The following is a 13,747-nucleotide window of genomic DNA, read 5'->3' on the forward strand; positions in this document are numbered from 1 at the left end:
ACTTCTTACATACATACATATAGCATCACACCTTTTCCCCTTTTCAGGGGTAGGCAGAGGTGTTACACCACAGCGCGATAGTTGTACTGTGAGCCAAATAATATCAGTTGTGTTTTTGCGTTAGGTTTGCTCGAATCTACTTCTTACATACATATATATAGCATCACACCTTTTCCCCTTTTCAGTGGTACTCAGAGGTGTAACTCCTCAGCGCGATAGTCGTATCGAAAGCGAAACACAACTATGCCATTGAGACGGTCTATTTTTTTACTAACACAAAAAAGCAAAAAATAAAAATAATTTTAACAAAAAATTTAACCGCCTTCAAAAACCACTCAAAACCAAAAAATAATTTCACATAACAAGAATATATTGGATACCAATTTTGGAGGATACATTAACGAATATACGAAAACAATGTGCTGCCAGCGTACGAAGTCAGCAAGTCAGATCGTCACCGGAGATAAACACATCGCCGCAGTACAGCAAATGGAAGCTATTAAGGAAATATTTAAATTTGTGAACTGTACCCTACCCAAATTCTTCCCCTGTTACATATAGCTGGTCAAATGTGGGTGTATTATACTCCCTGCCTCGAAAAAGAGGAAATAATAAAAATAATTTTAACAAAAAATTAAACCGCCTTCAAAAACCACTCAAAACCAAACCAAATATTCGTTAATGTATTTATCTAGCTTAACTAGCAAGTTTAATTAGGCACCGACTCCAAAATTGGTATCCAATATACACTTGTTATGTGAAATTATTTTTTGGTTTTGAGTGGTTTTTGAAGGCGGTTAAATTTTTTGTGAAAATTATTTTTTTATTATATAATAACGGTTCTATCTAGTGTCACGTGTGCAAAATGTATGTATTGGAGTTTAGTTAGCCGCAATACAATATTCAATATAAAATTTGAGGTGACGAAATATCACAATAGGTTATTTCAAGTTAATTGCGTGCAATATTATAGGGTCAGCGAAACATGGTCTGTAACAAGTCATGTCACAAAAAGCACAACTGTTGTCTGCACTGACAATGATATTCCTGCTTATGCACTCACCGTTTCTAGACCAAATAATCGTTGAAACATTATCATATTACCAGACCATACCTTATACTGTCCTACTGCTAGATCTCTATCACATAGTTCTTACTGTTGTACTTGACTTGGTCCCACTCCGACGTGGAGTCAGTTACATAACATAATTTTCGCGCAAGTTGCACAAACGATTTCGTAAAGTTTTTTATGACTGGTTGCCTGCTTGTCTGTTAATCTTCTATAAGAAATCCAATCCAAGAATCCTGTCACAAATCGCACACATTGTGTTTCCCGACGAGAAAGTCGAACGCAGAACCTACCGGTACTATTGGGCCGCAGGCCGCTGCTATTGGGCCAAGAAGGCGATAAAATCTATTATAGCGTATAAAACTATAATGTTAATAAGCATTTCATGTTGTAGTAGTTTAAGTAAATTTTTACTAAAGATGAAATTTGTTACCGCACGGACTACCGACATTAAGAAATGTAATAAAAACCATTCCACTAGTTTACAACTGTCTGCAGTTGGAGTTTAAATTACGGTAAAAGTTTCTGCGTCACAGGCACAGATTGGCAGACAGGCAAACATTTATGTTTAGACCTTCGTGTCGTTTATAAAATATGAAGCAATTACTCGCCCGGAGAAATGTTTAATTTTTAAAAATCGTAAACATTACGCGAAGTGTTTACCATTTTCTTATACATAGGCATGGATTTGTAATTCTTGACGCGGTGTTTATGCAGAACTTTTCTTTTTATTTATACCCGGTTGTCTAATTACACTTAATATAATAAAGTTTGTTAAATGCGGAATGGAGTCGGTATGTTATGTTCATCAATCTTGTGCCAGAAATGTAAACAAATATCTACCCACTGACCAATTACGTTTATTACTTGTGTGACTGTAATAATGTCTATTATACCAAGGTTAGATATGGTTGCTTTGGTTACAAACACAAAATAAACTGGACCTAAAAAGTCTTTAAAAGTGGGTAAATGATATTTGCATTCACTATCATTTTAATTGTCTAGTCCCAAAGATGTTTTTGGAACTAAGCTGGTGATTACCTTTTACATTCAAAACTCGTTATAGAATTCTAAAAACTTTTTCCAAAAACACCCATAAGCGAAGTCCTGAATTTTCGCCTACTTGACCATAACTTAACAGTTAATAAGAAGAAGGAAATTATTTGATGAGAACGATTACAACCAACAATTTACAGTAACCAATACAATTATTTGCTTAAAAATAATGATAAAAAAATAATAAGAAAAAATATCATCTAAACATATTGCTACTTATTCAGCAAACAATACTAACTACGAAATGCAGTGATTTGCACAATAAGCTAAAATGAAAGATCTTATAATATTAAAATTGTAAACAAAAAGATCAAGGCACGGAGAGGCTTCCAAAAGCGCGTTAAGAGTAGCAAGGGCACGCAGGACTGCAGATACCGCACGGAATACAATACGGCAAGACATTTTAGTAGTTATTTGGAGCATACAACCGAACCAACTCTCTGTGGAGCTCAGGGGAATCAATATATAGTTATACACGAGACACACGTGTTTATACATTATAAACAAGAACTTTTTATGTAAAGATTCATCTGTTTATCTTCACGCAACAATCTTCGACCTTAGTATAACAATAAAAACATGTAATCATAATATTAAGCATGTGTTAAATTACGTATAATTACATTATCAACATTGTTATCCGCTATGAAAATAAAATATTTATTTACGGATGATTTTTGATTTGAATTTTAAATCAGAGAAAAAAGCTACTTACCGATATCTCGACATACAGGAAAAAGAAAACTTTGTTTTATTTTTGTTTCTAAACCTGGATTTGAAGTAATAGCATCATACTATAATATACTACCAGTTTCAACAGCAAATGATTTAATGCTTGTGATAAATATAAAAGAAACAACGTTTCTTGGGTTCCATTTATGGTACAAACTTAACGCCGGACTAAATAAATTCATCAATATCGGTTCATTGATTTTGCCGCAAAAGCGTAACACACAAAGTTATTTTCGCAATATATAAGTATAAATTTATTTCTTCGAACTTTTAAAGTGTTTGACTGTTTATAAATTGTATAATAGGTACATTATGGACATGTGTAAACAAACGTATAACGTTCAAATAAATAAAATAAAGCGAAAGACATTACGATCAACGTGGAAACAACATAAATAAAATGTTTCGAATAGGTACAATCTGTTTTCCCCGCGATAATAATAAATAACATAAATGCATCTCATACAAATAACTTCTAAAACCAAAAGATGTATTTATTTCGGTTCGCCGTCGGCGTGCTTCTCGAAAAATCCTTCACGCCACCTATTCAATAAATTCGTACCGTTCAACAATTCGTGCTGTTTTATTTCCGATGCGTTGTCCTTTCGCAAAACGATCACAAGTGAAGAGGTATAAAATGATTTTCTTGTTTACTGCACAGAAATAAAAAGAATTTATATCGATGTCGGAACGTTAATTTTAGTCATTACTCGTTTTTTTTTGCGGTAATGGTCTTATTTTAGTACGGTTGACTTTTATTGTGTGTAACTAACTTACAAGTTCGCAAATGGTCCTTTCAGTTGTGTATGATAAAGAAGGTATTTAAACGTGCTCATAGTTCGATATTCTGCAGTCATTTTGTTATTCACTGTCGTCAAATTTCAAGTTATGTAATATAGTTTACCTTTCCGTTTGTCCGGCACTAACAGTGTCTGTCCGGGAAAGATGAACTGCGTGGCGAGTCTGTTCAACTTGGTTAGTTCAGAAGGTGTTGTGTCGAACCTCGCCGCCAGTGACGTCAGGGTGTCGCGGTCACGCACCTGCAAACAAAGCAACATTACAAAATAGAAGGCCTTTTTCTACATAGATATATTTAAACTTAGTTAACCAGCATAAGTAAGTCCTTAAAGTAGTGAACCAAAATATAGCTATGTGATATTAGGAGTTTACTGCGAAAAAGGGATGACGATCCTGCATTATTTACTTACAACAGCTTTTAGATATAATATGCGAATCATAACGTTTTCCATTGATTGAGCAAAATACTGAGCGCTCGGTTGCATATGAGAATGCAAACTGTATACTGTAACAAGTACATGTTTGGGTCCTTTACGTGTGGCTAGGGTGAATACGTGGGTACATTTGAGCTGGAAGGTTTATTTTAAGGTACTACATAGGTTATAAACTTCTCTATGCATATGTTTATCAATTACTTGAGAGAAAATTTACTCCTCAGTGGGTAAAATTGAGGTTCGAGCGCAATGACAGTACCAGGTACTTTCTTGGAACAAGCAAGCAAAAGTATGTAATAAACATGATATCAAAGGAAATAAAGCTGTCTTAATAGTGTTGTTTATTAAATGTAGTCAATGCCCGCTTCTCCCTCTTTATTTGGAAGACTTTAAAAAACACAGCCATAAATTCATAAGTCATTCTTCAACTCATTTACTTTCATGTAATTTGGTAGATTACTTGGTATTTCCAAATACGTAATGAACCAACATAAATAAATCAAAAGTCAAAAAGAATTCTTGAAGCATTCTTTTTAACATTTGATTTATCAATTCTGAAGCATAATTCTAATTTTAAGAATTAGTACATTAAACTGCGAACTTATTTTCAAAAGAGCAACTCTGGCAGTGTTTACGGATCATCAATCATAATGTACTACATAATGCTTACCGTATACGTCATAGTTTTGATGGGGGGCGGCGGTGGCAGTCTCTTCGCATGTTCGTCTTCGTCTGTAACAAAATACATTATTCATTATTCTACGTGTATACAATACTTTTAGTATAAACACGTACAATTCCCTGGGTGTGAGTATCATCGTGTAACAGGAACGTGCATTTATAAGGGTTCCTTTGCACTATTTGAAGGTTTCCTTTGCTTTTTCTACAGAAACAAAATACAATAACATGTAGTGCCACTACGTGTTAATTTTTAACCTCATGATTTTACGTCGAAGTGTCTTACTCGTGTATAATTTTAGAAATGGCATAATTTGTCCGACACGAATGAGTCTTCAAGCATATTCAATACACATTGAGAATAATAAATTGTTCAGTAAACAATAGAAATAAAATAAAAGAACATAACGTAATTGTTATTTTAAGACAAATAGATGACTGAGGTACATGAGATTCAAAAGAGTTAAACACCTTATGACGCAAAAATGATGATGTTTCATAGTATCAACATTATGTTGCCTAGAATAAATCAGTTGCAACGGCGAAATACGTTGGTGACTATTGACACACAAATACCTACTCCCACCATACTACCACCACTGTTAATATCAATGCTATACGTTCAAAATGATAAATAAATCCTTTATAACAGTACTATTTAACTAAGTTTTCCGTCAAGTTTAATTCAGACCAACGCAGACATAATCGTTAGAATTGAATTCCGTTGAATGAGAGGCCATTGGTGCATCGCATGATATCAGTCAGTCGGTTACAAGAGCCAAAACGAAAATAGTATTATCTTTCAGCCAATAAATCTATTTTATTAATTCTAAGTCAGTGCACTTGTTTATCATTTACGGTTTGATTTTAAATAAATATATTTAAACTATTCATTATAATAGTAATATGAAGTAAACATAGCTTTTCGCTTTCCAAAGGCACCTTTTATAAAATTTGGAGTTCAGATTAGGAAACAAAGAAATATTTCTTCCGTGGAAGTTATAATACATACTATAACGTTAGTTCTATATAATCTAAAACGTGACTTTAACTTGAATTTAAATTCAAACATACGAAATACGAGATATTTCAAGTAATAAGGAGATCAACTATAATTTTCGCATTAGAGACACCAACATATGAAGCAATAAACTGCCACACTGACATCCGGCTGTCTTGTAATCAAATCGGAGCTTTATATTTTCGCAATAGACAACGCAAACAAACATTAATTACGAATTTCCATTAACAGCCGGCAGTTATTTATTTGGTTTTACTTGTTAATTTATTTTGAAAATGTTTCCAACAGCCGACGTATTACAATTTACGTGACCTTAGAACGGGTGGCGCGATAAATGAAGCTCATGTTACGGTAGGATGGTAACGTTAGCGACAGAACTGATACTTTGAATTGCTAATTGAAGTGAAATTTACTCTGATTTAGATTTTGCATAATTTGGAATATAAATACTAAATGGTAAGTGTTAAATTAAATAATATATTCTTAACTGAGAAAGTGGTTAATCGGCTTGTACTAATATCTATTAAATTTACCATTGTCAAAGAAACAACTCGTGCATTTTTTAATGCGTTCATTACATCACAATAGAAAGAATATAGGTTGGCATATTATTTTATTCGGACAGCAATAGTGAGATTAATTGCAAATAAATGTAATACATGACGCGTTTATAAAACACGTCGCAGCGAAAAGGTTTCACATTTGGTCACGTGGCGAGAATTTTTACGCTGCTAGACGGTAAACACATCTTGCGTAATGAAACGGCCAATAAAACGTGTTCGCGTAATGGGACAAGGTTTAATTTCATTCAATGTTTGATATAGACGCGGGTTGGGAAGATGCTAAATAAATACCTACAAAACGTCGACGGACCGGGTAATGGATTTACTAAGATCGGATTAGTTTAACCCTTCCTTTGGGCGTTGTGATGAAAATAATCCCTAAGGCGTAATTTTCATGCCGCCAAATAAACATAGCCGGGAAGGTCCGATAGGAAATATTTACATTGGTCCGATATGAAAACGTGCTTAAAGCTCGTAGTGGAGAAGACGATTTTGTAAACAAGACCCAACATCCTTTACATAAATACATACATTATATTATTTAAGGATGACAACAAGCCCGCTTTCACTAAGTCCACCCAGTCCATATAATATAATACGTATCATAATAACCGTATGGTTCCCGGAAGCAACGCAAACTACTTCATCTCATTGGAATTATCTGGTTTAGAAACGACTACCTAGGGTGTAGTTCAAATCACAAGATAATAATGCCTATTAAATAATTGAATGCTATCGACTACATACCTCTATGTACGGCGTCAAATCTGCCCTCGACCTTCGAACGCAGAGACTCCAAGTCGAAGGGCGGTGAGAACCCATGGTCCACTGACCGACTCTTAGACCTGTAACGCACAACACACAAATTAGAGTCACTAGTAATCAGCAACCAATAGTACTTAGGTCTAACCGCGTACCTTACAACCTATTTTACCAGTATCACCATAATAATATTTAAAATTTCGTGCATTTTTTTCATTTTGCTATACCAAAAGCATTTTTAGAAGGCAATAACCATCACCACAGAAACGATATAAGGATGTGGAACCGGATATTACTGACCATTTATTGCGCGAATATGACCTCATTCAGTCATTGGATACATTGATCATTTTTTTACAAATTTCTTGAACTCTTACCCTTATAATTACAAATATCTAGTAGTTTTTAAGTATTTTTTTTTTATTAAAATAATATGAATAATTGGAAATGTATCGAGCTACAAAAAATTAATCATCGTGATTAATCTTTGAGTACCTGGAGTGAGTACAGGTTATTTGGCAGATACAAATACGTAATAAAAATGTATCAAATGACACGAAATTATAAAAAATATAACGTTGAAAGCCTTATCTATGTATTGTTACATATAGAAGAAATGAAAGGTTTGTTTACATTTTATATCAGACCAGTAAAAATGAATTATAAGCATGTTCTATGTGGTGGTAACAAATTGCGTGACAACTGTTTAAGATTAACGCACAAGCGAGCTGAATATATTCGTATCTGTACCCAAGACCCAGACGGAAAGCCCGACAGTAAACCCTTCCCAAAAACAAAGATAACCAGACCTACATTACAAACATTCCGGGTCAACGTACGTATAATTGTACACGCCTTAAAGCCAACACAAATAACTCCGACAGGACTGATACAAATAGAACGAGCCCGCGAGTCAAGGTTTCATGTGCCTACCCAAAAAACAAAGGGCAATGTTATCAATATAATAAATTATATAACAATAAATCGTTGTACCTCATTAGAATCGCGTGCCGATCATAGTTTCAATGTAAATAAAATGTATTGTATAAGTAACATAACAGTGGCACCTTGGTACATACATTTCTGCAAGAATGCTTCGAATACTAAGCCAGTTACGAACGAAGGCCAATAACATGTCGTTACTTAAGGTCGACGTTAAACTTAAATTAATCTCCATCATGAGTCACAATATATTACTTGTGCTGTGTACAGCATCGTTGAAATTTAATGGGATTATGTACTATTACGCAATTAGGTCAATGCTTATCATATAAACAGTTCAGTTGCGACATGGCAATAGTCCGAAAGATATTAAAATGTGATAGAGCCTATTCGTTTTTTAGGTTCCAAAGGCTCACGTGACTTGTTTTGAAGTGCGAAGTATTAGCGCATGCACAATGTTCAACAAATACCAACTACTGTCTACACATAAATTAATAGAAACGACTTAGTTATCTACATAAACAAGCAAGATCAACTTAATGCCATTGTAAAAATGTGTTTGCAGATTGCTTACAGATTTGCTCAACAATGCAGCACATTACTAGGCTGAATAAAATTACTACACTAATCTGCATTTCAAAGCAGACACATGTTTTATTTTATGTCAACTAGACTGGGGCAATGTTTTTATCAAATTAAGACTGTTTGTCCAAGTTTTATAGCACTACAATATTTGAAATTTTCAAATCCAATCAAAATGAGAGAGAATTTTTACTGCGTTAAGTACGAAGAACAGCGCGTATTTAAACGCGCTGTTCTTCGTACTTAACGCAGGGACGTTTGACATTTAAAATGCGAATATCAAAGGACAAGATCGTGCCGTAGAGTTCATAGGACAATTTTGAAGTTGTAAAGTCACTTATTGTTCAATAATAGTGTAACGGTACATTGATATTATTATAATCAACAGTAGTTTTATTCACTAAAATAATGTACACTACCGTATTCATATTCAAATGGGATGCGCCTAGGAGGACGATGGCAGATTAAAATATATATTATTATTGAGCAAATCTGTCAAAATCACAAAATAAGTGAATAAAAATAAATGAAGCATACAGTTACCTCTTGTATGACTGATCGATGCTCTCGGCGCTCCTCGAAAGCTGCTGCGAAGCGCGCCTAGACCTGCATGCAACAGAGACCACGCTCTACACACAGGCAACGCATGCAATACGATAGCAGTCCGTGTGCAATAATCATTTCATAATTGTATCGAGTATCACTTCAATTAATTATAATAAGAAAAATTATAAATAAGTCAAGACATAATAATTATTTGTAATGAGATACATTGCACACGAACCTTACACCCCTTATCCAGACAACAATTCACTTTACTTATTTTGCAATAATTTAATACACACCATAAATTGTTGTAATACATAATCATTATCTGAATAAGAGTAGGATGAATTACTATGCTATTATTTTTGGGCCAATGGGAAATTTATAAAACTAAAAATGAAAATGTTTATGAGCAAATTAATGTGTCAGATAGCTCAATCTACATATTTTCTATAGCTTTTGCTTATAAAATCAAAAATAACAAAAAAATCAACAAACGCCTTTTTTTAAACAAATATAGTAATTTCAAGCACGTGAATAACGAAAATAAATGTGTTATACATAAATACTACAATACTCGTATATGACTACATTTGCGAGAATAAGGAATGCTACTAGTAGTAGTGAAGCGTACAAATGAAACCGTAATTACGAGTTGTTTACTATTTTTAATGTGTCAAGACAACGAGTCGGCCGTCTATGACATCGCGATGGCTACATGTCTCGATACTATTGTGTGTGATTATATTATTTCTTATTACTCTCATTGTTCCTTAGTAATTATAATGGAAGAAAATGTAATTATGACAGTTCTAGTAATTTAATTTACGTGCACGGCATTGCAGTGCGGCTCATTGTTTACTTCGCCAAACAAATTAACGTCAAACAGTAGCTGCTATCAGCAGCATGATTGATTCTCACCCGAGCAGTGAGCACAGATAAACAATATTATCGCTGTAAATGTCGGTTTAACCGAATACTTTATTTTGAATTAACGACGTAGTAAATCTGCTTCACGCATCATTAGCTTCGATAAAGTTTTATAAATTTGATAAGTATTATAAACATTACATAATATATTTTTCAAACAAGAAGTTCCCCATACAACACGTTTATTAATTGGAAGTAAGATTTTCTTAAGATTTTCTCACTGAAAATTTGAAATAGTTGTTTATTTTATAGCTATGGTATGAAGAACATAATCGGTAACGACCCTTAACAGATTTACTGTAGATATCTCATACATTCAATGACGTACTTTTAGAATGTTAACGAAGATAAAGCGTAGTTGTAGTGATCGAATAAAGCTAATAGACTGTGTACAGAAAAGTCACTTATTTAAACAAGCAACCTAATTAAGCAAATTAGAAACCAGTTCAAGAGACCACAGAGTTTTGTTTAAGTTGCGATGTAAGCACATCCTCATCCGGAACTCGGACGAGGTTGAATTTAACCATTTAAGAAAGAGCTGCGATGTTTAATCACATCATATGGTTTTTGCTTGCCACAAAAATTATGCGAGAGGTTTAGTTACAGTGGTTGGTGGGGTTGTAATAGAAGTGACGAGCGGGGAGATGGCGCCGCCCTTGACACTGGGCGTGTGCCAAGCCACTAGCACTTACCTATTTAATAGTACGGAGTGTAGATCTACACATACATTTTTATTTGCTACATAACGTAAAGTATTTGTGAATTCATCATACATTCGAAAGATTTTCACGAGTTTTTCTAAAAGGAAAAATGTATTATATCAGACGTCATAACATTGAGGTTCGGTAAAACCTACAATTTATCTATCAAATGTTAAATTATTGTAACATTCATTCGGAACTGCTGTGTTTGCATAAAGATTATAATAGGTCTCCTATCATACAGCAGTGGAATCCACAAAGTGTTTTATTAGGTGAATTAATTAACTCTAATAATAAAATTAAACGCGTCGGCGTTCATAATAAACGAGGTTACGACTTGGATTAATTTAAACTGATCGGTATTTGTGCACATACACATAGATGCTTTGAATATATAATATCTATTCGCCCGAGAGATCACTGTACATACTCGTTCCGAATATTAAATTTGACGCATAAATTGAGATTGATGCGAGTTCCACGCTGTTTATTAGTTGTCTGCGGTTTTAAGATTATTTGATTTTTCTAATTTTGAATGCACGATATTCAATATAATGAGATACAATACTGGAGAAACATGACATTTTTAGCTTGCTTATATACATGTAATTTCCTGTATATCAATGCGTCAGCAAGAGAGAGTCTCACAAGACAATACAATAGAACAAGAGCCCGTGAACGGCAGACTTACGTCATAGTAAAGTTTGAAAATTTTTCTACGCAAGTACCCTAAGCGGGCAAAACGATTGTCGACTATGAAATATTATTCTTGGTAACTTTAATTGGAAACAGGTTATAAAATTGCTTTAGATTTTTCAACTAAAACATGATAATATAAACTGTAAAGAATTATTTTTTTACATATTCTACGGAGCACTATTAAATGAACACCACTGCCAAACAATGGAGGGTCAACCCCCCATACTCCCTCAAAATTTAATGATTTATATTGTTTATCATAATTCGTGAACAAAATTTTAAGAAGTTTTCCAAGGTACTAGGTACTTGCAAATGTTCTAATAATTTACCAGAAATGGCTGAAAGTGAGCTGTAGCCTGTAAGTACGAGAGCGGACGCCAAATGTACGTATTTTATTGTGAGTATTACTGCACAAATTCTTTACCTATAATAACAGGCCCATGTCTGTACATGATAGATATATAAGAAAAACTAATATGGGGGCCTTTATTAGAACAACAGAAGCCAAAACAATATTTATTAAATGTTTTGTCCATCTGTATGTTTGTACACGCATCACACAAAAATTACTGCATGGAATTGGATGCAGTTTTCACAGATGTGTTACTACTAAAAGACTAATTTAAAATATAGGCTCCAATTTATACAGGACGTCACGAGGTTGTAGCCGCGACCTAGTAAAAAATTAAATTCAAACTTTCTTGCCATGATAAGAAATGTAATATAATAATCAATGATGTCTATAATTTATCTCCTAGCCGAATTTAAGCCACGGCGGCCAATCTCAACGTAGATTAGCCAGATACGCAGGATATATCATAGTGCACAAGTGTGTGCGCAATACACAGGTGCACTCTGTGTTCCTTCACATTCATAGTCTGATAACACGGCGATCCGACATGACCAAAAGGAGATCAGGCGCAGGACCAACAGCTTACGTGCTTTCCGAGGCACGGGGGTATCACACCGCCAACTTCCTAATTCCGAGCTGCGACTGAGAATTTTTTAAGATAGAAAAGCCCAGTCTTAATTATTTATGGCCCGACCCGGGATTCGAGCCCAGGACCTCCCTAAAATTACCTCTCAAGTAAAAGGATTACAGTTATTACCCTCAGAAAAGAAATATTCTTTTCATCTAAGATTATGTCCGGTGCACGTTCGACAAAATCTTTTGTAAACGAGCCTTGAAGGTTGTTGAACTTTATTTTATTTATTTTATTCGACATCACCAAACCATCGTATCAATTTGTTGAAAACTTTATGACCAAATGGTATAATGCATACCATGACACTTACTAAGAGGTAATTTAATCATGAATTCTTTTGTAAGAACATTTAGTTATTATTATTCTTGAGAGGTAAATCCTCATTGGATTACTGTAGACGCAATTGGGCTGTGAACCATGACTTTCAAGGATCGATGGCCGACGGGGGTAATTAAAGTTTGTGGTCAAACTCATCGATTAGAAAAAGATATGGACGACTGTGTGTAGGAGGTAAATAATAGCTGCATTTCTGTAACTTGTTTTAAACTTGTGACCGGTAATTCCATGCTGAGTCAAGGGCAAAGACAATCAATGTTATAAATATCATGCGGGGTGAGGATCACTTTTGAATGTTAATGATCACCTTATTCATATTGCAACCACAAATCGCAAAAATTGTAAAGGATTGGAATTGTCTTAATCATCCATATTTTTCCTTTTATTTTTTTCAAATTACTAAATATTTTTTCTTAAATTAAATATTTCTTTGAAACTAGCTCTCGGTCTCTACACTGGCCACGTGTTCATAAAATAAAAGTTATATTTTTCTTCCTATTAACCTATTCGGTATCAGAGCAGTATTTTCAGAGAATAGAGCTTGCTCATCACGTTATTGACCTTAAAAAATATATAAAACTAGCTTCCGCCCGCAGCTTCGCCCGCGTGGATTTCGGGTTTCAAAAATGGAGAAGGTGCTCAATTTGTCGGGATGTTTTTTAATTTATGGTTGTATGCAGGTGGTCCGATTGTCCGGTCAGGGTCTGATGATGGGATCCTGGTGAAATCGAAGGAACTTTTAACCATTAAGGTTGCACACGAAATGACGGAAGCTTAAAAATGGAGTAACTTCTCCCGTTTTTCCAGCATTTTCCATCACTGCTATGCTCCTATTAATTGTAGCGTGATGAAAAGTATACTATAACCAGCTCAGGAGTATGAAAAATATTTGTACCAAGTTAAGTTAAAATC

General features: G+C 34.3%; 1 protein-coding gene across 10 annotated transcripts in view; it reads right to left on the reverse strand.

Annotated features, from left to right (window-relative positions):
* The window catches only part of LOC115445541 (TLD domain-containing protein 2), a 112,144-nt gene that overhangs the window by 41,350 nt on the left and 57,047 nt on the right, over window positions 1–13,747 (reverse strand). For 6 of the 10 annotated variants that reach the window (XM_037444558.1, XM_030171849.2, XM_030171856.2 and 3 more), the window contains exons 3-6: window positions 9,181–9,243; window positions 7,099–7,196; window positions 4,760–4,821; window positions 3,762–3,897 (exon numbers count right to left, since the gene is read on the reverse strand). In XM_037444558.1, the coding sequence (XP_037300455.1) occupies window positions 3,762–3,897; window positions 4,760–4,821; window positions 7,099–7,196; window positions 9,181–9,243 (359 nt within the window). The remainder of the gene's footprint in view (window positions 1–3,761; window positions 3,898–4,759; window positions 4,822–7,098; window positions 7,197–9,180; window positions 9,244–13,747) is intronic. The other 4 variants (XM_030171857.2, XM_037444559.1, XM_030171853.2 and 1 more) reach the window with 1 other exon arrangement.

The sequence above is a fragment of the Manduca sexta genome, chromosome 28, assembly GCF_014839805.1.
Source record: "Manduca sexta isolate Smith_Timp_Sample1 chromosome 28, JHU_Msex_v1.0, whole genome shotgun sequence".
NCBI classification, from domain to species: domain Eukaryota; kingdom Metazoa; phylum Arthropoda; class Insecta; order Lepidoptera; family Sphingidae; genus Manduca; species Manduca sexta.